Source organism: Adelges cooleyi, unplaced genomic scaffold, assembly GCF_023614345.1.
Source record: "Adelges cooleyi isolate 19-005CV unplaced genomic scaffold, UGA_ACOO_1.1 ACOO_flye_CR_arks_rails_tigmint_CR_PRNA_108, whole genome shotgun sequence".
NCBI lineage: Eukaryota > Metazoa > Arthropoda > Insecta > Hemiptera > Adelgidae > Adelges > Adelges cooleyi.
The window spans coordinates 11,859,896-11,886,302 of NW_026095761.1; the positions used below are offsets into that span (position 1 = coordinate 11,859,896).

The 26,407-nt window shown below is 30.3% G+C and overlaps 3 protein-coding genes and 1 non-coding gene across 10 annotated transcripts in view; 2 read left to right on the forward strand and 2 right to left on the reverse strand.

Moving 5' to 3' along the window:
- The first annotated feature begins 2,394 nt into the window (after nt 1-2,394).
- On the forward strand, nt 2,395-12,484 carry LOC126847487 (unconventional myosin-Ia). Of its 3 annotated transcripts, none has more exons than XM_050587752.1 (22): nt 2,395-2,538; nt 4,504-4,656; nt 4,805-4,920; nt 4,981-5,171; nt 5,240-5,286; nt 5,380-5,443; nt 5,540-5,553; nt 5,694-5,778; nt 5,850-5,959; nt 6,043-6,190; nt 7,739-8,163; nt 8,233-8,393; nt 8,484-8,620; nt 8,741-8,930; nt 9,000-9,347; nt 9,414-9,471; nt 9,542-9,682; nt 9,774-10,016; nt 10,077-10,229; nt 10,456-10,706; nt 11,613-11,800; nt 11,865-12,484. In XM_050587752.1, the coding sequence occupies exons 2-21, from the start codon at nt 4,546-4,548 to the stop codon at nt 11,734-11,736; spliced, it is 3,117 nt and encodes a 1,038-aa protein (XP_050443709.1). In that variant the 5' UTR covers nt 2,395-2,538; nt 4,504-4,545; the 3' UTR covers nt 11,737-11,800; nt 11,865-12,484. The 3 variants fall into 3 exon arrangements, with proteins under 3 accessions (XP_050443709.1, XP_050443708.1, XP_050443707.1); XM_050587751.1 differs by lacking the exon at nt 2,395-2,538 and adding an exon at nt 3,568-3,819; XM_050587750.1 differs by lacking the exon at nt 2,395-2,538 and adding an exon at nt 4,414-4,432.
- A 196-nt stretch (nt 12,485-12,680) lies between these two features.
- Nucleotides 12,681-12,799, forward strand: LOC126847582 (5S ribosomal RNA). Its single transcript, XR_007687097.1, has one exon. It is a non-coding gene; the product is annotated as a 5S ribosomal RNA (ribosomal RNA).
- Nucleotides 12,800-19,188: 6,389 nt separating this feature from the next.
- On the reverse strand, nt 19,189-22,896 carry LOC126847503 (uncharacterized). 2 transcript variants are annotated; one of them, XM_050587793.1, is made up of 4 exons: nt 22,748-22,896; nt 20,731-20,904; nt 20,464-20,627; nt 19,189-19,428 (listed from the first exon to the last, which is right to left on the reverse strand). In XM_050587793.1, exons 1-4 carry the CDS (start codon nt 22,775-22,777, stop codon nt 19,275-19,277), a joined length of 522 nt encoding a protein of 173 aa, XP_050443750.1. In that variant the 5' UTR covers nt 22,778-22,896; the 3' UTR covers nt 19,189-19,274. The 2 variants fall into 2 exon arrangements, with proteins under 2 accessions (XP_050443750.1, XP_050443752.1); XM_050587795.1 differs by having other exon boundaries at nt 20,731-20,985; nt 22,748-22,871.
- Nucleotides 22,897-23,693: 797 nt separating this feature from the next.
- Nucleotides 23,694-26,407, reverse strand: part of LOC126847497 (mitochondrial import inner membrane translocase subunit Tim17-B-like) — a 248,149-nt gene continuing 245,435 nt past the window's right edge. For 2 of the 4 annotated variants that reach the window (XM_050587780.1, XM_050587778.1), the window contains exons 2-3: nt 24,586-24,747; nt 23,694-24,411 (exon numbers count right to left, since the gene is read on the reverse strand). In XM_050587780.1, the coding sequence (XP_050443737.1) occupies nt 24,085-24,411; nt 24,586-24,732 (474 nt within the window). In that variant the 5' untranslated portion in view covers nt 24,733-24,747 and the 3' untranslated portion in view covers nt 23,694-24,084. The other 2 variants (XM_050587779.1, XM_050587777.1) reach the window with 2 other exon arrangements.

Below are 26,407 nucleotides of genomic sequence, written 5' to 3' on the forward strand. Positions count from 1 at the left end.
TGAACAATCAAAATAAAAAAATAAATGATTAGCTTTAAATTACCAACTGTGTTCTACTAGGGTCAGTAAGTTCCAACTTCTAAGTTTTAAGTACTCAGTTTTGTGAAGCAATTGTGCCATTTCTTTGGATTACTTAAGGTGTTGATAACTAGCTGAATCGATGACCAAATGTCAAAGCGAAAAAACTAACATAATTCACAACATTTCTTTTGATGTTTAATATTGCCCTCGTTTATTACAAATTAGAACGGTTATAATGTACTGATTGTACACACATATTTATCAAAAATATATTATATATACCATTATATGTCACTAAGACAAACGATTATAGTGTATTGTAATACACAAAATACATCTATAATTATTTCAAATGACCCTATTTTATTATTATCTTCTGACACTTTATATAGCTGTAATCACTTGACATTATAGAACATATTTTACTCTGTGGTCTGTGAAGCTGTAATAAAATATTATGTTGTGTACATAAATAATGATAGTAACAATAATGAGAAAAAATGCTTGTAAAATGTTATAATTAGTAGTAGTACTAACAGTACACGATTAAGTTGAACTATATTTGATAAATAATAGTACCTATTAGTGTTTTTTTAAATTATATGTACATACTAGTATATACCTATGCGAAACGAGTGTAATCTACATTAGATTAAACGGGTTATAGATCAGAGATTAGGCAAATAATTATTGGGAAATTTCTTTTATTTCCCGGTACTTAGATGCTGCGACGTAATGACCAATGATCAAAATTACTTATTTAAAACTTCCTTTTTGTTCTACAGAGCACAGTGGATTATGTACTAGTTTTACAAGTTAAATGTATTTGTTGGTTTACTTTTGGTTATACCGACAATTCTAATTCGTCTTACATTTAAGACTGATTAATGTTGTACAAACGGTAGATAATATAATCGGTAAAGGTCAGTAGAATCTATTATTCTCATTGTCAGTATGCAGCCGCCAGTCTCGATGCCTCTGGTAAGAAGTACGATAAAAATATATTATACTAAATATACACTGTATATGTTTTATACTATTGTATTTATACTATTTGCCTATGATTAGAATAAAAAGAACTTTGTTGTGTTTTGTTTGGCTTTCTTACTTAATGCGCATAATATTTTATTGTTGGTTTTTAAATGCATCAAACAAAATCGATACGCGTACAACATGATTTATTTATATAATATTTAACAAATTCAAATATGTAATAATTTATTTAATTATTTACATTTCTCATATTCGATAAAAAAAAACCGTTTAAATCATTACTGATAAAAGTGTATCTAAATGAACACAGTAGAGCTGTGTTGGGAAATCAAATTCAAAACCGTTTAGAAGTCGTTGTATATCTATTACCATTGATTATACATGTACTACTTATTATTGTATCAATCAATGCTTTCACTGTTCACATATTTGTTCTGTTCTATTGTAAGTTCTAGAAGTTCGCTTATCTTAACTGTTAAAAATGAAACTTATTGGACTTTGGCCAATTTGTATAGACACAAGACCGATGTGTACCTTTGGTATGCGTTAATCATATTTGTTTTATTACTTTGTTGGAAAATTAATTACCCAACTGAAATTGATTTAGTAAATAATATTGGCACATCATACCTACTAAATTATGGTCATATCACGGTATACCTATCTACCTACACGAATAAGTAATAACAATATAATAAATAAAATACAAAATTATTACAAAAAAAAGAAATTACTAATAGAACAGCAGTGTGCTATAACAAAAACGCAATAAAGCTCGTGCCAAAGAACGTCAAATATTATCTATGTAAATTCTATCAATAGGTTAGTATAGCGATTTTTACATAATAATAAATTTATTTAAATATGTCTAAATAAACTCAAAAGTTACATATTATTTTGTATAATGTTAACCGTTATGAATGTTGCAACGAGTAGCTGTATGCTTTACAATGCTGCAAAATATTCTGTAACAATTCGTTTATCATTACCAATGAATAAATAACACAATAGAGTGTTTATAAGATGGTTTTTTGATTGATTTGCTTTTTAGTGTTTATTTTTAATAAATAACATTCACACTGAAAAACGGGTAACTAACTGAATTGTACAAAATGTACGATTCGAGACATACAAAATTGCTTAAGACCAAAATATTGACATTTTCTAAAATTCTAATGTTTTTCTGTTGTTGTACTGTGGATATTCGTTTGTTTTTACCATGCAAATATGAATAATAGACAAAAAATCATTCTATGCTGTGGCTGTACAATATTTTAAATTATTTTTACCTATACATAATTTCTACACAGATCGGCAGATTAGAGCTAAATTAAATTAAATACATATTATATTATGTGATATTGTTCTTTGACAATACAATTTCGAGTTTTCTATACTTAAAAACCAATTTAGAACAAATGACAATACTATGATACCTAATGAGACCAGAGGCCGATGTCGCTGTAGAAGACAAAATATTTGAATTGGACGTTGTCTACAACGCAGCTTGACCAACGGGAAAAAGTGAGTTTTACAAAATATAAAATTGTATAAATTATAATAATAATACATGAACAAAGTCGTTATTATTATTATACTTAATGTGTTGGCCTGATACGGTGAACTTATCATACAGGGTGATTGTGGTCGAGTTGCTCATTTTCTCCAAAAATAATTGCAACTTTTTTATACTCTTTATAGACAGTCTTTAGTTTATGCTATGTTACATTATTAGACAATATTCAAACTTTCACATTTTTAGCGAATTATTCGTAATCTAAAAAGATAATTAATTACAAACGTTACCATATCAAGTAACTAACTGGTATTTTCATTGCTGGATAGTACTCTATAAGGTAAATATTTAGTAATTTATCTATACCTACAAAGTTGTTGTCGTGGAATTAACCTGTACACGTACATACATATAAAACACAGGAGTGTATATATTTTTAGTGTGAGCAAGCAATAAGAAGCCTAGAAAAATAAATCAATATTGTTGAGATTTGACCCTGGCAAGTTCTTGGGATTTAATGGTAGACGAATAAACAGTGATTAGTGGACATTATATTATACCTAAACAATAAGCCACTGCAGTGGTTGTCACAAACGCATTTCATTCTTTTATATTTTACAATACATCTTGAAATGTGTCGGCAAGTCTAAATTGTATTAATTTTCTTTAGGCTAAACAAGATTAATTCGAAAACGTTCCACTTCCCCTTTTTCACTAATGTCAAAACGTGCTGTTTGAGCTCGAATAAGCAAAATATATTAAAACCGTAAGTTCAAAAACGATTATTTAGTACCTATGAAGTTGGAAATTTCAATAGTAATAAGCAGCCAACCAATTACCAAATTATGGCTGATCCTGTTAGAACTTGGAGCCGTTTAGGACAGTAATTTATTGATGGGTCTTTGACCTTGCTCAGGACCGCGGTTGGCCGTTGTAGTCATGGAACAGCTGATATCATTCTTGTTATCAGTCTGTTATCACATAAACCGTGCCCACTTAACGAAACCTGATATTTGTTTTATCAATGCTACAAATTACAATTAGCCTAGTAAAGACTAAAGCTGTTAATCTACCAAAGCTACCTTTACGTAATTTTTATTTTTTTTCTTCTTTTTAAAACCAAAAGTTTCCGATTTTAGTACTTACACGTTCGTTTTATAGTTCTATTACATTTTCTATTAAAAAAATCAACATAGTGTACTTATTTATTTAAAACTAGTAATGCGTGTTACTTGTTAGAAATTCGTTCTATCTGAAATAAATATTACATTATCGAAACTGATACAAAAGTAAGTAACATTGCTTTTTATTGTAAGATACTACTCTTACTTGTACAACACGTGCTTGATTTCATACACAATGTATTTTTTCTTGTGTTATTGAAATACTCTAACAAAGTTCATTAAAAATTCATAAGAAATACTCCAATCGAAAACAGTTTCACTTATTAGAAAAAAATAATTGTTACCTATATATGTTTAAAACATTTTTTTTTCATCACCTGAGTATGCTGAATACTCAGGCTAAATTGAAAGATAAATTAAAAATAATTAATAAAAAAAATTATTTTACAGAATTAATTAAATGACAAATGATTAAATATTGTCTAGTAATATTAAGATTACGCAAGTCCTCCGTGCGTCAGTAATTTTTTCATATTCTGATTAATTGAAGGGCTTAACCTTTAGTTTTAATGACACGTGTAAAAGTATATTGACATTAGTGAATTATGATGTAAGACTATTTGATAAAGCAATTTGCTAGTCTAAGTAACAGAAAACAATTTCATTTTTATACTATTTTTTAAGCTTAAAGTTTATACTGTAAACCATAAATCTATATTGTTAAAGTTGACAGGTGCTTATAATAATAAGTGGATTAAATGCCTACACAATCAATATGGTACCAGATAGTGCCTGCCGCAAACACAATTCAATAATACTATGTCATTGCTATTATGTACAATGTTACAGGGTTCGATTGACTATTGTCGGCAACCAAACTCACGTTTTCTAATGGATCTCAATGACGAAGATGGAATCTGGGATAGCGTGCTACTCGATCCACTGACTGAAGAAACGTTTATCTCGAATTTGTCTTGCAGATATAATTCAAATACTATTTATGTGAGTGTGTAAACATTTTAAAACATTTATTATTTAACAATGTTCTATCCATTATTCTGATTGAGAACATTTTTATTGTCACTTGGTTTAATCTGTGAACCGATTTAAATGATTTACGCTTAAAATTGTAACTTTTAATATATTGCAGACTTATATGGGAAATATGCTCATTGCCGTCAATCCTCACAAGGAAGTACAACAAATGTCCACGTTGTTATGTCAAACGTACATGTCGCCGAGATCGGGCCATTTGCCGCCACACTTGTAATTTTAAATTGAACGCACGCCTTGAATATTATTTCATATTGCAATTGCATATTTCAGATTTGCCATAGCTGGTTGGTGCGTACGATGGTTGGTGGACGCGGCCCAAGATCAGTGGATTGTATTACAAGGCGTATCCGGTTCTGGCAAAAGCTATTGTACGTCAATGTTGCTGCAGTGTTTATGCAAGTACAACGATAATAACAAAGTGCTCAATCAACGGTTATTGAACTCCAACATTTTACTGCAATGTAAGAAAACTTAGTTTAGACATAAAAAATTTTCAATAAAACTTGTAATATTAAAATTTTTCTTTTAGCTTTTGGAAACGCCAAAACACATATTCATAGAGATGCATCTCGTTTTGTAAGTAATGTCAACGGTGATAATGATGAAAATTGCAAACAGCTAATTGTTGTTTAAAAAGTGTACTATAATATAAAAATGTTTGTTGCTTAGATAAAACACATAGACTTGGAAATGAACTTTAAAGGAAATATCTTGGGAGCGACCTTTTCTGGATGTAAGTAGAAAAACATAATAATTTATTACGTAGGACTGTCTGTTTAAAAAAAAAAAAAATATTATAACCTATTATATTATATTGTGTTGCAATCAGACTTGTTGGATAAAGTAAGCTAACACTCATATTGGTATACTATACAAATAAATTTAGTTAATACTCTAATTTTCCATGACGGCAAACATTATTTTAAATATTTTACAAGTGGTAAAGAAATAAACATAACTGCTTTTAATAATCATGTTTTTAGTCTAGAGTAACATCACAAAATGCATTGAATAGGAATTTTCATTTATTTTATCAACTGATTTACGGCGCTGATATTCATTTGTTAAGTAAGTGAATAAAAGTAAAATACTTAAGCGTGTTACTATAATATAGTCTGATAATAATTTTTTGTTTTCAGAGTCGTTGAAACTTACTAGAAACTCGGAAAACTATGTTTATTTGAAATGTAGTAATCGTCTGAGGCAATTGGATATTGTTAATTTTCAATCGGCATATCATTCGACAAAGGTAAGGGCTGAACGTTAATCATTGATTAGGTGCTTAAATGTATTGGCCAATTTTGTTTAAAACAATTTTTATTGATGGCGCAGTGTGCATTTGAGTTGTTGGGAATTTCTGAATTAGATGTAATCAGCGTTTTCAAAATAGTTAGCAGCATATTAAAGCTGGGCAATTTGACAATAGTGCCGACCAATAATATCGACGGAACCGAAGGCTGCATCATCACCAACGATTACGGTATGTTTTTTAATTAATTGACGTGTTGTTTATTTTGAATATCAAATGCGTTTCAATTCCAATTTATTTAAAAATTTTCTTCCATTTAAAAATAATTATTGTTTTGGGTAAAAAACGATTAACAATAATCATGTCAGACATAAACATTAGATATTGAATAACATTTTTATTAAAAAAAAAAAAAAAAATTAAAAAAATGATTTAAGTATAACTGAATTAACAAAAAAAATTTTATTTTTAAAAATATTACTGTAGCTATCAATTCAAATCAATTTTTTATAAAAATTGAAATAATTATAAAAAAAAAACGAGGTGTATAATTATAATTATAAAAAAATAAAGTAGAATGTGCATTTCACCGGACCTACCTACCGGTACGTATTTTGGTGCGCTGAATCCGAATTCAAGGTCGGTTTGACCCCTACACCCTCGAAATTTCGAGAAAACTTCGAAAAACCGCAAAAATGATGAAAATCGGCAGTTTTAATGATAAAAAAATTTTTTGGAACTAAACTAAGCGTGATTTTCATGTATTTCGATCCGCTGAATATGAATCGAAACTTTATTGAGACCACGAGCCGTTTTAAATGTGAAAAAATCACACAAAACTCTCGAAAATTCCGAAAAAATATAGTTTTCATGATAAAAAAAACTTCTTCTGGTCCAATTCAAATAAAATTTTATATCTTTTGATGTCTTCAATTCGCATCTTAATTTTTTTAGTCTATTCACCCTCTAGAGCTGGAAAGTTCAAAAAAATTGTAAAAAAGACCATTCATAACAGAAAAAAAATAGATTGAACATGATTTAATGCCTAAAATAAAAACTCTATAACGTAGATAAATCAAATAACTTGAAATCTGTGAAAAACACAAGACATAAAAAGATAGAAAGAAATGATTTTTACGAATCCTAAACTTTCCTTCGTTTGTATCGCACTCTTTTATCCTCAAATGATCTTCGTAGTGGATTCCTCTTTCGTTTACGATTTTGCCTCTTTTTCGGAATTTTCGAGAGTTTTGTGTGATTTTTTCACATATAAAACGGCTCGTGGTCTCAATAAAGTTTCGATTCATATTCAGCGGATCGAAATACATGAAAATCACGCTTAGTTTAGTTCCAAAAAATTTTTTTATCATTAAAACTGCCGATTTTCATCATTTTTGCGGTTTTTCGAAGTTTTCTCGAAATTTCGAGGGTGTAGGGGTCAAACTGACCTTGAATTCGGATTCAGCGCACCAAAATACGTACCCGTAGGTAGGTCCGGTGAAATGCACATTCTACTTTATTTTTTTTGTGTGCCGGTGTTATTAAATAAAATACATTTTTAAAGTTATTATTTAATATATTTAACAAAAAAATATGTATTAATAAAATAGTCTTTGAAGTTGACACTAATAAATTATTTGAAAGAGTAAATAGAACTTTATTTGAGTTATAATATGAATTGATGCACTAAAAATAGGTACTTAATAATTCATTTGTTTATTTTGATTAAAAAAAAAAATTATCTAGGCCAGTTTAGCATACATTATCGTTTGTTTTCAGAGCTTTACGAGTTAGGTGAACTGTTAGGCATGGACGGAGAGACTTTGAACAAGGCACTGACGTCATCGTCGAGTTTGCTGTCTGAAATGTCGGCTAAGGAGGCTCGCAACGCCAAAGACCATTTGGCACAGTCTTTGTATTCTAGATTGTTTTCGTGGCTTGTATGGAGAATAAACCAGTGTATCAAAGCCGAAGCGAAATATAAACGGAGGCATTTAGGAATATTGGACGCGTTTGGCTGTGACTATTCCGACAGTAAAATGGATTGGGATAGTTTTGTAGTGAATTCTTGTACGGATAAAATCCACAATATAGTATTGTCGACAACGCTGAAAGAAGAACAACAAGAATATGCGATAGAGCGATTACACTGGTGTCTAATTCCATTTTACGACAACACTTTGGTTTGCGAATTGATATACAAGGTAAGTCATTTGGGCTTTTCGTGTGTGTGTTTCAACTGCTGACTTAAATTCATAATTTGTAAAATGTAGACCGAAGGCGGATTGTTAAGTACTTTGGACGAATTCATCACTGACAACAATAGCCTAACAATTTTGAAAAGAATATACGCTCTACAACAACTATCCGAGTCGTCGTCTGATGACGGAATTCACACCAGGATGGAGCAAATATCGTTATACGATTGTTTTACGTAAGATGAAACATTATTCTTCATGTTTGATATGCCTAACAAATTAAAGACAATCAAATACATTGTGTATTAATTGTAAAATAATTTAAGGTTGAATCATTTTATCGGACCGGTCAAGTATAACGTCAACACTTTTGTGGAAAAAAATAAAAACGTTTTAAGCCCGACGTTGTGTTGTGCCATGTTTAACGGCACGCATCCATTATTAAAGGAGTTGTTCCCGGAAGGTAATAATTGAAAATGCTCAACTCTGACTGCGTGCAACTATTGTCGTTTGTCATTAACTTAACACGGAAAACATAGTATCCGACTTGTCTACAACACACATGAAAATAATATGCTTCCAGGAAATCCAGAACGAGTGACTGCGTTTACAGTTTCAAATCCAGCCAGCCAACTACGGGTGTGGGCCGAAGCCTTTACGGCGACATTGTCTAGTCGTCACTTGCATTACGTCACGTGTTTGTCTCCTAATCGTCATTGCCAGACCAATTCATTCGATGCTTCTTTTGTGAAACAACAAATAAGATGGTTCAGGTAATTCACCGATTCTATTTGAAAAAAAATTGTAATTAAAGTTTCAATCATTTTTTTTTAAATTTTCAGTTTGGTGGAAATCGTACGGTTGCGTAGGGCTGGTTTCTGTTATCGCCTTACGTTTGAAGAGTTTTTGAATCGTTACAAAATGCTCAGTCCGTCGACGTGGCCAAGGCCTAGATTTGGAAACACGGCCAAATCTATACGGTCGTTGGTCGTGTGCCTACCAATACCTTGTGGAGAGTTTGTTTACGGAGTGACCAAAGTTTTCGTGAGATCTCCGAGGTCTGTATGGGAGTTAGAGCAGTTAAGAGCAGAGCGTTTGAATCAGTTGGCCGCTTTAGTCCAGGAAGCGTGGCATAAATTCAAACGACACAAAACGCCTTGCAATCCGACGAAAATCTACCGAAATTATAAGTAATTGCCAACATCATACGTCTAGTAGGTTGTGTTCATGTTGAGCTTAAGCTTTATTTTTAATAGGATGACTGACACCGTTTTGGCCGCCAAATGTATTTGCAGAACTTTTTTGACTTGGCAGGTGAGTCAACTTAATGTTCTAACGTTTTAAAAAAAGAAAATATTTAAACTTTTTTTTTCTCATAAAACAGAAGCGACAATATTTATTTAAGTTGTCAAAATGCTTGAATCATTCAATGGAGTCGCCTACTAGCAGATCTTGGGTGCCGTTGACCAATTCTCGGTTTGCGCACACTCACTATTTGTTAGAAACTCTTCACCACAAATGGAGGGTGATTTGAACACTTTTATTTCCAAATAATTTTTGTCTTTAAAATTATAGGTCGGCGTTAAAATATAACACAATTATTGTCAATTTTACAGTGTCGTAAATACCGAGACAAATTGGATCAAACTTCGAGGAATCGCATGCGAGAAAAAGTCACCGCCAGCATATTGTTTAAAAACCGAAAAGCAAGTTATTCTCACAGTGTCGCTCATCCGTTCACCGGCGACTACGTACGTCTGCGGCAACACGTACAGTGGAAGAAAACCGCCTTGCAGTACGGCGACCAGCACGTCGTGTTTGCAGACATTGTCAATAAAATTACAAGAAGTAGCGGCAAGGTAATGGCTTGTCGACTCTTGAGAAAGAAAAACAAAATTCTGACCAGATTTATATTTCAGTTTGTGCCGACTCTTCTCGTGATCTCAACAAAGTCCATGTTGATATTGGATCAGAGAACGTTACAAGTGAAATATCGAGTGCCGGCGGCCGATATTTATCAGCTATCATTGTCACCTTTTTTGGACAATGTCGCTGTTTTTCATATCAAATCCGTAAGTTTTTTTTCTGTAGCTGTGTTCAAGGTGCGATTTTACACAAAAAACATAGAGTAAATATGAGACATGGGTTTTAGAATAATTTTTAAAGTGATCTCATGAAGCACCTTTTTGAGTGGTTTTTCATTAGCCAAGTTTATCTTACAAAACAAATAATAGTTTCGTCAAAAATAAATTAATGTTAAAAAAAAAAATATGTATAATTTTATGTAATAACTAATAGGCGTACGTGAGGTGTTCTGAAGAAGAGGACGAAAACGAAGAAGAGGACGACGTTACTGGAGAATGGTCTCCCACACCCAGCGGATGTTTGTTCCATCAGGGATCTATTGCCGCCGGTCCGTCCAACAGTACATACAAGAAAAAAGGAGATTTTGTTCTTCAAACGAGTCACGTCATAGAAGTGGTGACCAAGTTGTTTTTAGTAATCCAAAACGTCTCTGGGACTTCGCCCGACGTTAACATATCCACTAGGTATAGTTCATATTAATATTTATTAAGAGCATTGAAAGCGGTTGGTTTTATTTTTGACGTTTTACACCTAAAGCCTGACAAAATGACCCCTATTTTATCGTCCTCTTTTTTAGGGTTTTGTGGGAATCGATTGTTGATAAATTGTGTTCAAACTTAAAATCATATTTGAATTTTTCAAATTTCTCACATTTTTAGTGTTTCAATAACCTGGGAAAAAGGTCGATGAGCTTAAATATTTTTTACAGAACTAAAATCTATAATTTTAAGTGAGCGTTATTTTGTCAGGTTTTAAGAACAAAATGGCTTCTACTCATAGAAAAAATTGTGTATAAGACAAAATTTATACCCTAAAGCTTATACAAATTATATTTTAAATTTTTTTATAGTTTTTTCTAAAAAATCTAAATTATTTTCTAATAGCTAAATCTAAAATCAGCATTTAAGACCCCACAGAAAGAAATAGTAAGTTACAGAAAATGACTTCTACAAAAGTAATTTATTATCAAACTTATTCGACAAATTGGAAAAAAATAACTTCAATTAATAGAAAAACTTAATATATTTTTTACCTTAAAATTAGTTAAAAATAGCTACTAGATAAATTTTTGTCAAAAATTGCCTATCCTTTGCTCTCTCATAAATAAATAGCCTTTTATGTTCCACTTTAAAACCACATTTTTTCTTAATATACATGTATAACCTCCTAAAAACTGTTCGCTTTCGATCTTCTTAAAAAAAGTTTTTTTAAAAGATATTTTTTTATAGTTTGATTTTGAAAATAAATTATAATTTCAAATAATATATTATTATTTTATTTTTAATTATATATATATATATTTTTTTTTATCCAAAGCTTTATTAATGCCTAAAAACATAAAATTACATAATTTGTTGTTCGGGTTGCAGGTTAGAGGCAAATTTTGGCGATCAAACAGTCGTAATATCGTTCAAGTATTTAGGCATGCCCGAAGTGGCTCCGGGCCAAATAAAAATTGTTCGTAAAACCAATAAGATGGAGATTTTTGTTTGAGAAAACCAAAATGTCAAACGTATCTACGTGCCTTAAACCCGAGGGCTGTCACTGCCATTTTGTTGTACGTAAAAATTTTTGTAGGAATTTTTTTTTTTGTGTTTATAATTGTATGTTTTATTTTTTAGGTCCCGTTCATATAAATCCTGTTCAGTATACAATTGTTCTGAGAAACATTGATCAATATTATGAAAATTATCACATCATTTTTTTGTTTATTTTATTAGCGATCATTGCACTTGTTGGATATTATATTTATTAATTATTATTGTTGTCTTTTGTTATTTTTATGAAAAGAAACTAACTGTTATACCGAAATATATAATATATTATACTACCTATCTAGTTAATAATTTTACAGTTATCAATCAAAAAAAAAAAAACTGTTTATAAAATTAAATTTGTATTTCACCACAATCGGACAATCGTTTAACCTAACCGAGCCGCATCATGTCTGTCGTCAACGGTAATAGTGCTACAGACTTTGCAGATGTGTTTTAAAAATGATGTACCATTATAATATTATTATGCTAATATACCTGTGTTCATTATTTTTTGTTATAAATGTATAATATATATAAATTTATTTCCTTCGTTCCACAGCAATTGCAGTCTAACGCCAACATTATATTTCATACATTTATTTTTTATAATATCAATTTGTATTTGTAATTTGGTCAATTATACCTTACAAACCGTGCTATGATTTAATAACCAAAATTCTAAAACCGTTCCATCATACAGTACGCCTAATGACCATTTATCGACTAACAATGTAATGTTCTAACATCATATTTTAAACGTGCCCAGTGTATTGTGATTTAGTTTGTATACTGATGTGTGAACTAAATTGTATGCAATATGTTATATAATATTGTTTAAAATATCAAATAATAATTAATATAGTTTTGTGTTTAAATAAGTAAAATAACAATGCCCTGTCCGCCAACGACCATACCACGTTGAATACACCAGTTCTCGTCCGATCACTGAAGTTAAGCAACGTCGGGCGTAGTTAGTACTTGGATGGGTGACCGCTTGGGAACACTACGTGCCGTTGGCATACTTTTTTGCATTTTTCCCCCAAATATTTTTGTGCCTTTTTGTTGTATAAAATTACATTTATAACAATTATAACTATAATAATAACTAATAAATCAATTACAATGCATAAAGTCATACATTTTCTTTTGTAGTTTAGAGGTTGAGATAATAAGACTAATGTTTTAATTAACAATGCTGGGTGATACGTACCGTCTAGTTTTAAAAGGGGACATTACACAGGGGACAGGACACACTTACATTATTTTAATTAGAAAAAACTAGATCCAGCATTGAACCAAAGCGGTTATAAACTAAATATTATGCTGTGTTAAGTTCAAATACGAAAAAGACTGCTTAACACATTCGAATCGAAATTGATTACATTAGATAAATTAGGAATGACATTATTATTTACAGAAATTTATTTAATATTTGGGAGATTATAGTCACCTAATGTTAAAAATTTAGATTGACATTTATTGTGCATGAGATTATCAATGGCATCAAAAGTGTATAGTGCAGACTAGCAGTAAATACACGTGAATGTAAACCCATGAGAAAGTATACTATGAAAACTTTCGGAGCTGCATATACATATTGTGTAGAGTGTCAATTTTTATATGTACACATAATATTTTTTAGATGTAAACACACAAGTGTTTTTGTTGGTTCAAGACACAAATATTTTACGAGTTTTACATAAGTTTAACAAAAACACATTGTTCGCTATGTCCATCCGAGTAGGTACTATGGCGCTCTTTAAGATGAAGTACTTTATATGGCTTTTTGCCTTTTATACTCTAATTGAACTCTCTCATTCCGCCGACGAAGAGACAAAAGCTTATATCGCATGGGCTAAGAAGATGGAACGAGGATGTTATAGCGGCCCTTTTAAAATAAGGACGTGTAGAAACAAATTAGATGATTACAAGAAATTATTTTACAAAGACATTTGGTGTGGCTACGCGGTTACTGCTGTCGTCCAAATGGAGTTAACAGAAACATTTTTGGTGTACGATCGAGAATTATTAAGTGCGACCGAAATAGAGAATTTTCTTGTATTTACAAACGAAGCTAGTCTAATGTTAACTGTTGGATTAAACGAGAATCACGAAGACAGCCGGCATATTGTCATTGTGGAATTAATGTGGATCTTTCGTATATACACTCAACTTGTAAGCGATTTCATACTGCTCGATCTTCAAAAAGAAACCCATAAAACCGTGGTTCAAGCTCATAAGGTCGTAGTACAATTGTTCAAGGAGTTTATAAAAACACAGAAATGCAAAGTGTTCCATCCACTTACTCATAGAGAAGTATCCGTTGGAAAATTAGTCGAAAAAAATCCTTTGATGACGTTCATAAAACGGTGGCAAGTCAGGTAATAAAATTTTATATTAACAAGCAACGAATCAATAAACAGATTGAACATAACTACGGATTAGACAACAGATTTGGCAGCGGACTAGGTAAGGATTGTTTCAAACAGTATTCTTTGAATAATTTGCTCTTGAACCATCTATTGGAAAACGACTACAGTAATATTATAAAATTCGAAACATTTGGTATTCAGTTGGACTTGAATCCTATAGCGGATCAACTTAGAAAATGGTACTTCCTCGGATACGACCTTAACAACCCTCTGTGCTTACGTATCGATTCACTAATTAAATTTCAGAAAAATATTGAGCATTTGTTGAAGGTGATCGCTATTCGACTGATAATGAGATACTTGTTGAAAATCAAGCGAATGGATGACCAAACATTAAAAGACCATGTGCATGTCAAACTATGCAATGACAAAATGATCGAACATTTTAACTCGTTTGCTGAACTTTTCAATATGACTGACGACGAATACTTCCATTCGGCAATCGGTTTGATGGGAAATCCACCTGAAAATTTCTCTGATCGCAGTGTTATCGATGAGTATGTGAAAAAATTGAGAACATCATTGACAAACATGGCTTTAGACGATATTCATTTCGACACCCCGATGGACGTAGATGAAGAAAACAGTAGTTCAACTATGGAAAATGTAAAAAAGTTCGCTAATTTACGTGGATTTTCTATACCTCAAGAAACCATTATGGATTCACTAAAAGAAAACCTAGTCGGTGCTAAAGTTTTAGTAGATTACGTACAGTATATCTTACACGGGATCGACATTACTGCAGTGAAGTCATTAACAATGCTCGAAAATTCTGAGAGTTATAATCGCTTAAAAAAACTGGAAATTGGTTATAAGAAGATCCGATAGTTGCATAAGTGTTTCACTACTATGTTTGATTTTTTTAACGTTTATTTTATGTGAATAACAATGTATTTTTTGATAAAGCTATAATTACATAAGACATTGGGATTAAGGAATATTATAGAATAAGTTTGGGCTTTTAAAATTATTTACAAACATTTTACGGGAATTCGATAAAAAAAATATTATTATTATAAAAATGGCGTGTCTTTATTTCCTGTTTTACAATTACATAGGGCATTGGTATTTAAAAAATATTATAGAATAAGTTTGGGTTTTTGCATTTATTTATTGGGAATTAAATAAATAAAAGAATAAGTATTATTATTAAAAAAAAATGGTGTATCTTATTTTTCTGCTTTACCTTATTCCATACAAATACCTCTGTACAAAAAATAATATGGTCTAATCTAAATTTCAAAAATGCTTCATGGATATGTCAATTAAGTAGTGATCCGATATGGTTAGTATTCAGACGTAAGATTTAATGGAAATTTTAAGTTAAAATTATGGCAATGAGTTCATCTTACAGGGACGCCCGATTGAGGTTTGAAGCATTTGTTTTATTATTTTGTTTTTTGCAATATAATATTTATTTATTTATTGTTGGTATTAGATTAATGTATTACTAATTATAATTAAAAACAAAATGCGCAATCCGCCTAACCTAAAATATCGGATTCATTCTTCTTCTTAAAGCTGAGAAATTCTACTAAAAGGTGTGTGCAATCGGTAAATATAACTATAAATAATTAGATATTTAAGGTCCATATAATTTTAAAGTAAAATATTGGTTAGGCCAGGTCAATTTGGTCGGCAATAGACTCCCTGTGGTATAGTTTTACGTCTCTGTAAGGCAAGACTACTATTTAGATAAATAATAATAATGATAAAACCATATAATATTTTCTAAACGGTTTATAAAAGAATTTAAAAAAGTAAAGTAAAATTATTCTTGGTCGAATGTGGTAATTCGTAGGTACGACGAGGCCAATAATTACAGTAATATGAATAAAAATAAAATACATCACAATAACAATAACTTTTTATTTTATGTTAACCATTATTTGATTAGTTTACATGATAAGTATTGACTACTGGCCATACTGAAAAGAATCTGAAAAATATAAAACAGAGACCGTTTGTTTTCGGTCCGACCGTCTATAGTTAGTTCAGATAAAACAAACTAATTAGGAAGTTATCAATTAAAGGATCGTTTTTTACTGTTTGTAAATAAATTACTATTTTTTTCGCAATAAAGATTTTTAAAAATACAGCTGTCCTAATGTTAAATGATTACTATATAACCTAACGGGAGACGTATCCTTCTGATTTTTCCCAATTATTTTTCTACATTTATTATATGTCTATGCAAATTCGGGTGACAGGATCATTGTTTGTAATAATTTCAATAGATTAAATCCTAATTTATCTCATTTAATTATTATACAGAGATTTAATGTTCATATGTTGAATCACTAAATAAAAAGTAATGTAGAATATATTTATGTAGTGAGAGAGCCAGAGTGGACTGGAGAAAAATAACATGACTGGCCGAACACATTAAATACGATTTATATAAGTATAATTATAAAGCTAAGTTTTTTTCTGTGTGTTATTATGACTATTGACTTCTATGTTATTTCGATGAGAACTTAATGTAAAAAAGACGCAAAAAAAATATTACCGACCGTGTGTTGGTTACACACTTGTCGTTTATTGTAGTATACTAGCGCATTTCATACAACCAAAATTCAGAGTACAAAATAAAACCTACACATTACCAATTGGAAACCCAAATTTGGGCCTCTGGTTAAAGAATACACGTTGGAATAAAAATGTTTTACTTTTCTAGATACAAAAAAAAAGACTGTAGTAACATATTGTATTATATATAAATATATTTTTCAACATATTATTGAGTATTAAATTCTAAAATTGTTCATGGGCTTGTGTATTGATTCAGAGAAGTGTTTTGTGTGGGCTATTACTCATTTGTTGTTCACACCGAACGGAACTAAACAAATAAGACATGAAAAACAATGAAAAATAATAGTGTGTTTTTACAAAATTTAGGTACATTTGCCTTTTCTGCATATTATTGTAACTTTTATGGTATTTCATAGGCTTTATAACTTAGCTAAAAATTTTATTTAATCAAAAATCGCCCATGTCAAAACCAAGTCTTGATCTTTAATTTTGTATAGATGTACTTTTACGCTAAACCCGCTCAGTTCTTCAGAAAAGTGTCTTGACTTGGACATGTTTTACGCGTCGAAAAAAAAAATGGGTTGACGCCCTCTTAAGAAGTAGGCTGGAGAAAAGGCTATACAATTATCGTTAATTATACAAATTATTTATGTTGTTTTTTTAGTTTTAGACACTTAAAATAATATAACTAGGTCGATATCAAAGATGTTGTTTTGGATTTATTTCTTTTTAGTGTATTCGTGCATGACTAACAGGTTACTGTTTGAATAAGCGTACAAAACATTATATCAAAATATGTTTTCTTCTTATAAATAACACAACTTAAAACGTGTTTTCAATATGTTTCTGTGTAAAAAAAATAAATAACAATGATAAAAAACCGTATAATATTTTCAAAAGCTTCTAAATGCTAAAAAAAGCAAAAATATTCGCACATAGCAATATAGAAATTGGATATGGATCTCCCCCCTTTTTTTTTGAAGTTTTCCTTAATAAAAAAAAAAAAGTTTGGGCTTATAAGGATTGGTGATACAAATTTTTAAAATATTAAAAAATGTTAAAATGTTAAAATATGCACCTAAAAGTTTAGAAAAAAAAATATTCTCAAAATATTCATATTTTCACCCTGTATAGTTTTTTGTTAAGAAGCCGTGTTAAATTACAAATTTGTTCAAAATATAATAAATACTTCAATTTCAAATTATTTAAAAAATAATTGGGAAAAATCAGAAGGATACGTCTCCCGTTAGGTTATACAGAATCCTTTAACATTAGTACAGTTGTATTTTTAAAAATCTTTATTGCGAAAAAATAGTAATTTATTTAGAAACAGTAAAAAACGATCCTTTAATTGATAACTTCCTAATTAGTTTGTTTTATCTGAACTAACTATAGACGGTCGGACCGAAAACAAATTTCAAAAAGTCTTTTTCTTTTATTTTACAGATTCTTTTCAGTATGGCCAGTAGTCAATACTTATCATGTAAACTAATCAAATAATGGTTAACATAAAATAAAAAGTTATTGTTATTGTGATATATTTTATTTTTATACTTATTACTGTAATTATTGGTCTCGGCGTACCTACGAATTACCACATTCAACCAAGAATAATTTTACTTTATTTTTGTATACTCTTTTAAACCGTTTAGAAAATATTATATGGTTTTATCATTATTATTATTTTTCATCAGCTGAACACGAAAAAATGTATATTTATTTGTAAACCGTAAAAAACGATTCTTTAATTGAATCGGTTATTTCAAAAACGACATAAGTCACCGATATTTCAATAATTACTTTTTGTCAAATTTGATAATTAAATACATAGTTACGTATTCTATGTAAAAACTACATTTACTTTATTAAATTTTGTTTTATTTTCAAAAATAATACCAGTTTGTGTAATAATATTAATAACATTTCTGTGTTCATTTATTTTATTTCTTGACCTAATTTTTGAACGATAAATGTCTATTCCCTGCAAAAGCAATGCAAGTCAAGTAGGTTTTATCTCAATTTAATGAATTATGGTCAAAGTTAGTTAGACTATTTAAAGCTATGGATTATGAATATCAGAAAACCTAAAAATTAAATTATTTAATAGGTGTGAGAACAAAATAAGTTGAATTTCTGAAGTAATGTGGTTAGTGTAAAATTTCAATTTTATGACTTTTTACTTTTTTGAAACGACCTATTCAATTCATAACTTCCTACTTAGTTTGTTTTATCTGAACTAATTGTAGACGGTCCGACCGAAAACACATTTCAACAAGGCTCTGTCTTTTTTATTTTTCAGATTCTTTTCAGTGAGGCAATACTTATTATGCAATCTAATTAAATAATAATTATTATAAAAAAAAAAAATATTGTTCGCCGTTTAATTAATATCGTGTAATTATTGAGCCATCATAAAGGCTATTAAAAAAAAAAAGTACATAGGATATATATATAATATATATATTGTACAATATAATAAAATGTGCTTAGATTTTACAGAAGAAAAAAAATCAATTTTACAGCAAATTCTTCAGTCTGTCGTTGTTTCGGTAACTGTTGCCGAAGACTCTTGGAGCCTTTTATTTTCTTCGGTGAGTATGTTGAACCTTTCGTCGTACTTGACACGCATTTTTTCAAAACGTTCCGACTGTAGTTTGTATTCAGTTCTGAGTTCGTCGTTTAATCTGAAACGTTTTTTCCCCCCAAAATTGTGGTTTTATTAATAATGCCTCAATTCAATTTTAAAGATATGTTTAAAAAAAAAACAGTTTAAACCTTAAAATCCACGTGTGATAAATGGGATTAAACGATTTCTGGTGTCAGCCCAAATTAGCATAACTTAATATTGTCTCTTTGTGGACAAACATTTCACTTGAAATGGCTGGTTTTTTGTCAACTAAAATGTTGTCATATCGATTATGCAAGTCAATGAAAAGTATGTGCGAAAGTGGACAACCCGGAAAACATATTGTTATTAGTTTTCAGTATAATTTTTTTATGTTACCTTAATTTAAAACTGTCCTATAATATAGTAATGCAGTTAATTCAAATAACTAGTATGTTTAATCTATGTATAAAAAAAAATTGATAAAATTTAAAAAATTAAAAAAAAAATGGGCATTGAAGGGTAGTAGTAAGTTGGATTTTAACTAAACCAGTAGGCAACAAATCGATGGCTGTGTATAAGTTTTATTATATATTGTTGTAACATGTACATTAATGATGAAAACCGATAAGTAATAAATTTACAAGACTTCTTAAGAGTTATAAAAATTAACACAACACTATTTTTTTAAATTGAACGATTTTTACACGTTCTGATGAGTTAATTGCATAGGCGTAACCAAGTTTTAATCAGACATTATGTTCAGAAAACAAATTCAAAGTTGTCGTTCGGTAACGTATTTAGGTTTAAAAAGTTTTCTTGCGCGCTATCGGAATAATTGGTTTTACCAGATACCTGGTTCTATATTTTGTGGTTATACCGCGGGCGGTAACACAGATAATATCTGACGTGTTGACAACGATAATAATCTTTGGTTCCTCGATGGTAACCGTCTGGTAACCAGGTATCTAGGAACAAGGATCTATTCGGCGCGCAAACCCAACTTGAAATCGATCAATTTCAAAATGTCGGCAAACCGCATTTACGAGTTTCCTATAGTTTGCGACTTTTGCATTTTTAAAACCTATTGTTTTTTAACTTTACTAGCGCTTACTTGGCAGCTTGGTTCATTTTGTCGATAATGGCGCTGTGCCGGGTCCTCTCGTCGTTGATTTTCGACTGTAGACTTTCCAGGTCTTCCGACATGCGGCTCACTTCGGTGTTGCGTATCTCCAACATGTGCTTGGTGATCTGCACGACTTCCTTGAGCGACTTTGCCTGTAAGTATAAAACCACCGAGATGTTTCAAATTCACCGCTTTGGTAACGTTGGCCCTGGTAAGTAAGTAAGTCAATTATAGTAGTTAAAGGTGATCATATACTTGCAACGTGAGCGCTTCCACGTGTTTCTCCTGTGTCGTGCACCTGTCGGTTTTTTCTTTTAACAAGTCAATGACTTTGACCAAAAACTTTTGCAGGTTCCTGTTTTGCCTCTTCAGGTCTTCCGGCGACATTTGAGACACGTCCTTCAACACTTCGCCGACGTCTCCCATGTCCTGTCCCGAATGAGATAATGATTATTGTTTTTCAAATAATATTTTCACGCCGGAGAGTAAATACTTGTCAAAAATAATATACTTAACAATACAATTTAATGCCGTTAAGTATTAAATAAATTAAAAAATTAAAAAACAAGTAATAGTTTATTTAATACATATTTTTGTGGTTTCGCATGATGCAAAAGCGAATGAAAGTTTTTTTTACATAATATGTAATTTTCAATAGACATAATTATTAACGCATCAAACCTATATTTAATTAGTGCTAATTATAAAAAATCAGCGTTCTGCTACACAATTTGTCAGATACAATTATTTAATGAAACACTGTTCAATGTCAGTTTTAAAGTAAAAAAAAAAAATTGTAATCGATAAAAAACCAATTAGGATATAAGTATTTAGTTTTTTGTCAAGTTTGTAAGTACATTTTCTATAACAGCTAAGAAAATATCAACTTCAAACATTTTCTCCCTCTCAAAGACCAAAGTAGTTTAATTTTCATGTCGAATAAAAGAAAAAAAAAATCCTTTTACCCAAGTCTTCATAATTATCCTTAATTTTTGCATTTCTTCATATTCAATATGTAAGTTTATTTCTTTCATGAAATAATAATTGTTGTAAAAAATAAATAAGGTCACAACTAGACAGAAAATCCAACCTAGGTTTTTGCAATTTTTCACAAACTTTATTGTTAAAGTTCTAACTAAATCAAATTATTGAGTTGAAACTTATTACCTTTTAGATTCACACTATAATATTAGGTAATTTTCATGGTTGTGTTTTTACCTTCCATTTCAAAGCCGCGCAAGAGGATATCACAATATAAATTATTACAAGTCAATAATGTGTTTTTTAAGTTCATCGAATGTTAAGTAGGTGTTTATTTTACAATAGTCGACAATTTGTCGTTGTAAATTAACATTATCTTTGTATTAGATCATTCTGATAATGTTAAAAAAAATCAAAATAAATAACTCTTCAAAATGGTTGTTTTTGTATTTATAAAAATAAAAATTGTACCTACTGTGTTAAATTTTAAAAAAATGTTTGACATTGAACTTGAAATTGAGCCAAAAAGAATAACACAATATTACTATTAGTCATAATTACAAATAAGTATAAATTTTTTGAATTATGGAAGAAAAATAAACGTAGGTAGCTAAACATATATTTGTCATTACATTTGTTGAAGCAATATGATTTGTATAACAATTAATTAACCAACTGCCCATTGTAAATAATTTATGTTTAATATACCTACACATCACAATATCCTGTACCAAAAACATTAGTAATATGTACAAAACTAATTTATTGAAAAATTATTTGATTCATATTTTGTATCTTCTTAACAACGTCTTTCTAATCAGCTTAGAATCAACTTTTTATCTCTTGTAATATGGTTTAAGAGAAAATATATTTCTTCTCATTATTAGTGTGTAGCGCTTTGTTTTTTCCCTCATTGACAACAAGCCCTTAAAGATATCAACATCACAATTTTTTTTTACATTTAAATTATCATAAGTATAGTTATACTTATACAGTTGATTTTTTAAGAATCAAGAAAGTAAAATTAAGTCAATTCATGTCACGAATATCTATTTAAATTATATTAATAAAAACCTGAAACCTGCATAAATCAGCTTTAGAACTTGACTAATATTTACCACAAACAATATGATAAAACATTTGTTGGTCTGCTAACAAATTATGGTTTATATTATTACAATATTACTGTTGGTCTAATAGATGTTTTGATTGTTATTACTAATATGTTATTATAGATAATATAATTATTAAATTATTAGTAATTGGTATACACACAAAAAATGTTACCTACCTTAATCGATTCGTTATTAACAGCGTCCATTATTATTCTAATAATATATGTTATATTAATATGTTGTGATTTTTCTGAAACGAAAACACTAAATTACACAACCGAACGCACTTACAAATATGTATCGAGTGCTGTAACAAGACCCAGATCTTAATAATATTATACACCAACGGTGTGGTCTAAATTCTGGCGTTTGGACGTTAGCCATATCCAACGGTTTGTATAAAAATAACTTTGCTTCAAGGGCCCCCAAAGGGGATTATGTTTTTTAGATGACAAAATTATTGTTTTTGAGTTATTGATTTACAACGTCCATCGAATTTCGTTTGCGCAAGCACACCAGTGTAACCTAACCTTGAATTGTTGACCTATTGCATTTAAAAAAAATAAAAATTCAACTAAAAAGAACCAGTACATCCATAGCCAGGTCTATGTATGAGTTATAACAACTGAAAGTGATAAAATCACTTTCAAATAAACGCTTCAATGCGAATCTGTAAACTGCATTGCGCCTATGAAATGTGCATGAAAATGTATTTTTAGTATTCGAGATGATCTTCTGTCTGTAATAATTTATTGCCATAAGTTTCCTTATTTATTTTAATTGAAAAAAAAAGTTTTATTTGCATCGCTTCATCACACATAGCAACCTGGAAATTGACTAAGGTCAAATTTTAATTTTTTCTTTTGTTTTCCTCAATAAAAATTAAGTTTTGACTACAGATTTTTGGGAAAATTGCATGTATATTATACTTCATTCTAGATCTATCTTCGGTTAAACTTTAAGCCCTAATACTGTCTAATTCAATTTACAATTATATTGCACATAATATTTTTCTTTTAACTAATTTTGTGAGTTTTTAGTTAGTTTTGGTTTAGCGATATAGTCAAACATGTTATGTACCATAGGTTTTAAATTCGGGTAGACGATTAAAAAAAAAAAAAATGTATTTAATTTTGTTTAATAACGATCAAAACACATAACAACTTTATGGATAATCGACTAAGGAAGGTCAAAGTAATCTCGATGAGAAACTGGTGTGTTATTTCAGTGACAAAATACTAATAGCGTATTTGTTTAATTGGTTTGTTCTATTTATGTACATAATATAACAAAATACTGTAAATACTTCTGTTTGGATAATTATACATAATAATTTCTATATAGAACAGATTATAAAATTTGGAAAGGTTTTTTCTCAAAATAACATTTTTTTTTTCCAACAACAATTATATTGTTTACATATAAACTACATACACAAAAAAGAAAGTAGGAAAGTACACGAAAATAAAAAGCTAACAATCAAGAAATTGTTTTCAAACTCGATATTGTCACATTATCCGACATTGTTATTTGTAGGATCTTCGAATATCGGCGGTTGAGGTCGAAACTGTTCGGCGGACATGTGCATGAAAAACAAGCCGAGTCCTTCAATCATGGCTAACAAAAGACCGCCAAAAACAGCGCTAGCTGCCATTGCTGGGACGCCGTTTCGCGCGGCCAGGATGCCACCGGTCAGAGCACCGCTAGTGATGGAATTCCAAGGATCTTCTTTTTTTCTTATGGCCACCAACGTACAATCAATGGTCGAGAACAAACCTCCCCAAACTGCAAAACTGCCGCCAATGTTGGGTGCTCGGGTGGTGACCGAATGAAAAGCACTCTGGAAATTAAATCACAATTACTTTAAATTGTACTTTGAACTGATTTTAATTTACCACTGTAATAACGTTATAGCATAGCTAAGCGCGTCACTAATTAAATGTCGTCTTCCATTGGAGCATACAACATTAACGTTACATTTTTGATGATGTTAGAAAATTGTATTTTTACTCACATTGAAACGCCTATTGAAACCGGTCGGTGCATTACGGAAACCTTTGATTCCTTGGAAAAGACCTCCGCCAATGAGTCCCATGGCAAATGCACCACCAAGATCTTCTAAAATCCTCATTGGGCATGGCTCTCTTCCAAATTCATCCATGGTTAATTAGAAAAACTATAAAAATACCTAATATTTAAAAATAGTATAATATACACATAAAAATAGTTTTGAAATATTGATTATCACAAATAAGGGAAAATTTACAAGTCAGTATATATAATGATACAAAGAGAAAGATTATTTGAAATTGGCAATCCGCAACATTCTTGCAGTAGGTTCATTTGTAGCAATGTTTGTGGAAAATATTGGAATATAGTTGGGAATATAGTATGGGCAGATAGTTATTGTGCAAGAAAAAAGGATATTTTATTAATAATAGAAATACATTTACTGCTGCTTTGGGTAACACTATTATAAAAATTGGCTTTATAATAATTATACAAGTACATTTATTAATATAAATTAAGTATAATATTATACACATTGGGTTAGTCTCTATCCGGTGACTCAAATCTCATCCGTTTGTTAGATTCAACACTAGAATTTGAATCTGAAGCCCACTTCCAATTGTCAGGTAATTTCAAAGTGGTATGTAATGTTTCATCGTCGATTGGATCATTTGACTTTTTACAGTATGTAGTTAATACATCGAAAATCTCTTGTTTACTTTGTTTTTTAATGACATTAAAGAATAATTTTTCGGGAGATAAAAATTTAACTATTTCCCGTAGCTCCTTGCAGCTTGCGTGGCTCGAATAACACACCCTGGTACAATCTTTATTGACAAATACGTAGCCATTTTTTTTTATAACATCGCTCGTAAAAGCCAACGCCGACAGTTGGATGTACTTGATATTATTTTGATTTTTTGACAAGCAACAATTGGTTCCATCTTTACTATTTTCATTGCGAGTACACGCATGAATTTTGAAATTTTTCGCCTCTGGCGTGACATATTGACTCAACTCGGGTATCAAACCATATAATTTTTCAAACTTTATTTTGTGCACATGAATTGGCTCTTTAAAATACTTTGCTACTTCTATAACGGCAAACTCTACACCAATGTATGCAGGCATAAATAAAACTATTTTATTTTCCTCATCTTTTTGCAACCATTCTTTTATAGCATTAATTAATATAGTACAGCTGTCATTTCTCGTCGGAAATTCAAAATACATCTCCGATGCAAATGTAGTATCTAAATATAATGATGTTATTCTTTTTGCAACACAACGTTCATTGTTATTGGCCAAAATAGGTTTGAAATTTTTAAAACCTTCCAATTGAACACGAAAATCTCCGGTATACAAAATACGATGCGTATCTACTTCTATTAAAATCATAACAGATCCTGGACAATGTCTCGCCGGCAACAGGGTAACACAAATATTTTCATAGTGCTTAGATTTTACTTGAAGATTATGCGAAAATCCGACAGTCAACGGTATTAACTTGTGATCGTCCAGGTTCAATAGTGTGTCGCGTTTTAAAAATGTTATCGTTAACGGAGATGCATACAGGACCTTGTTTTTGCTATTATTGAAGTTTTCTTGGAACTCTGGACTCTGTATGCCAATCATGTGGTCCGAGTGTGCGTGTGATAGAAAATACACTGAACAATCAAACAATTCGCAGGTGAAACGGTCAATGCCGATAAAATCCAATTGGGTTTCATTTAATTTACCACAAAAAGTAGACATTTTCCCTGAAATTATACACAAATACAAAACCTAGAATTTTAATTACAAAATAAAATGAGCAATAATACATA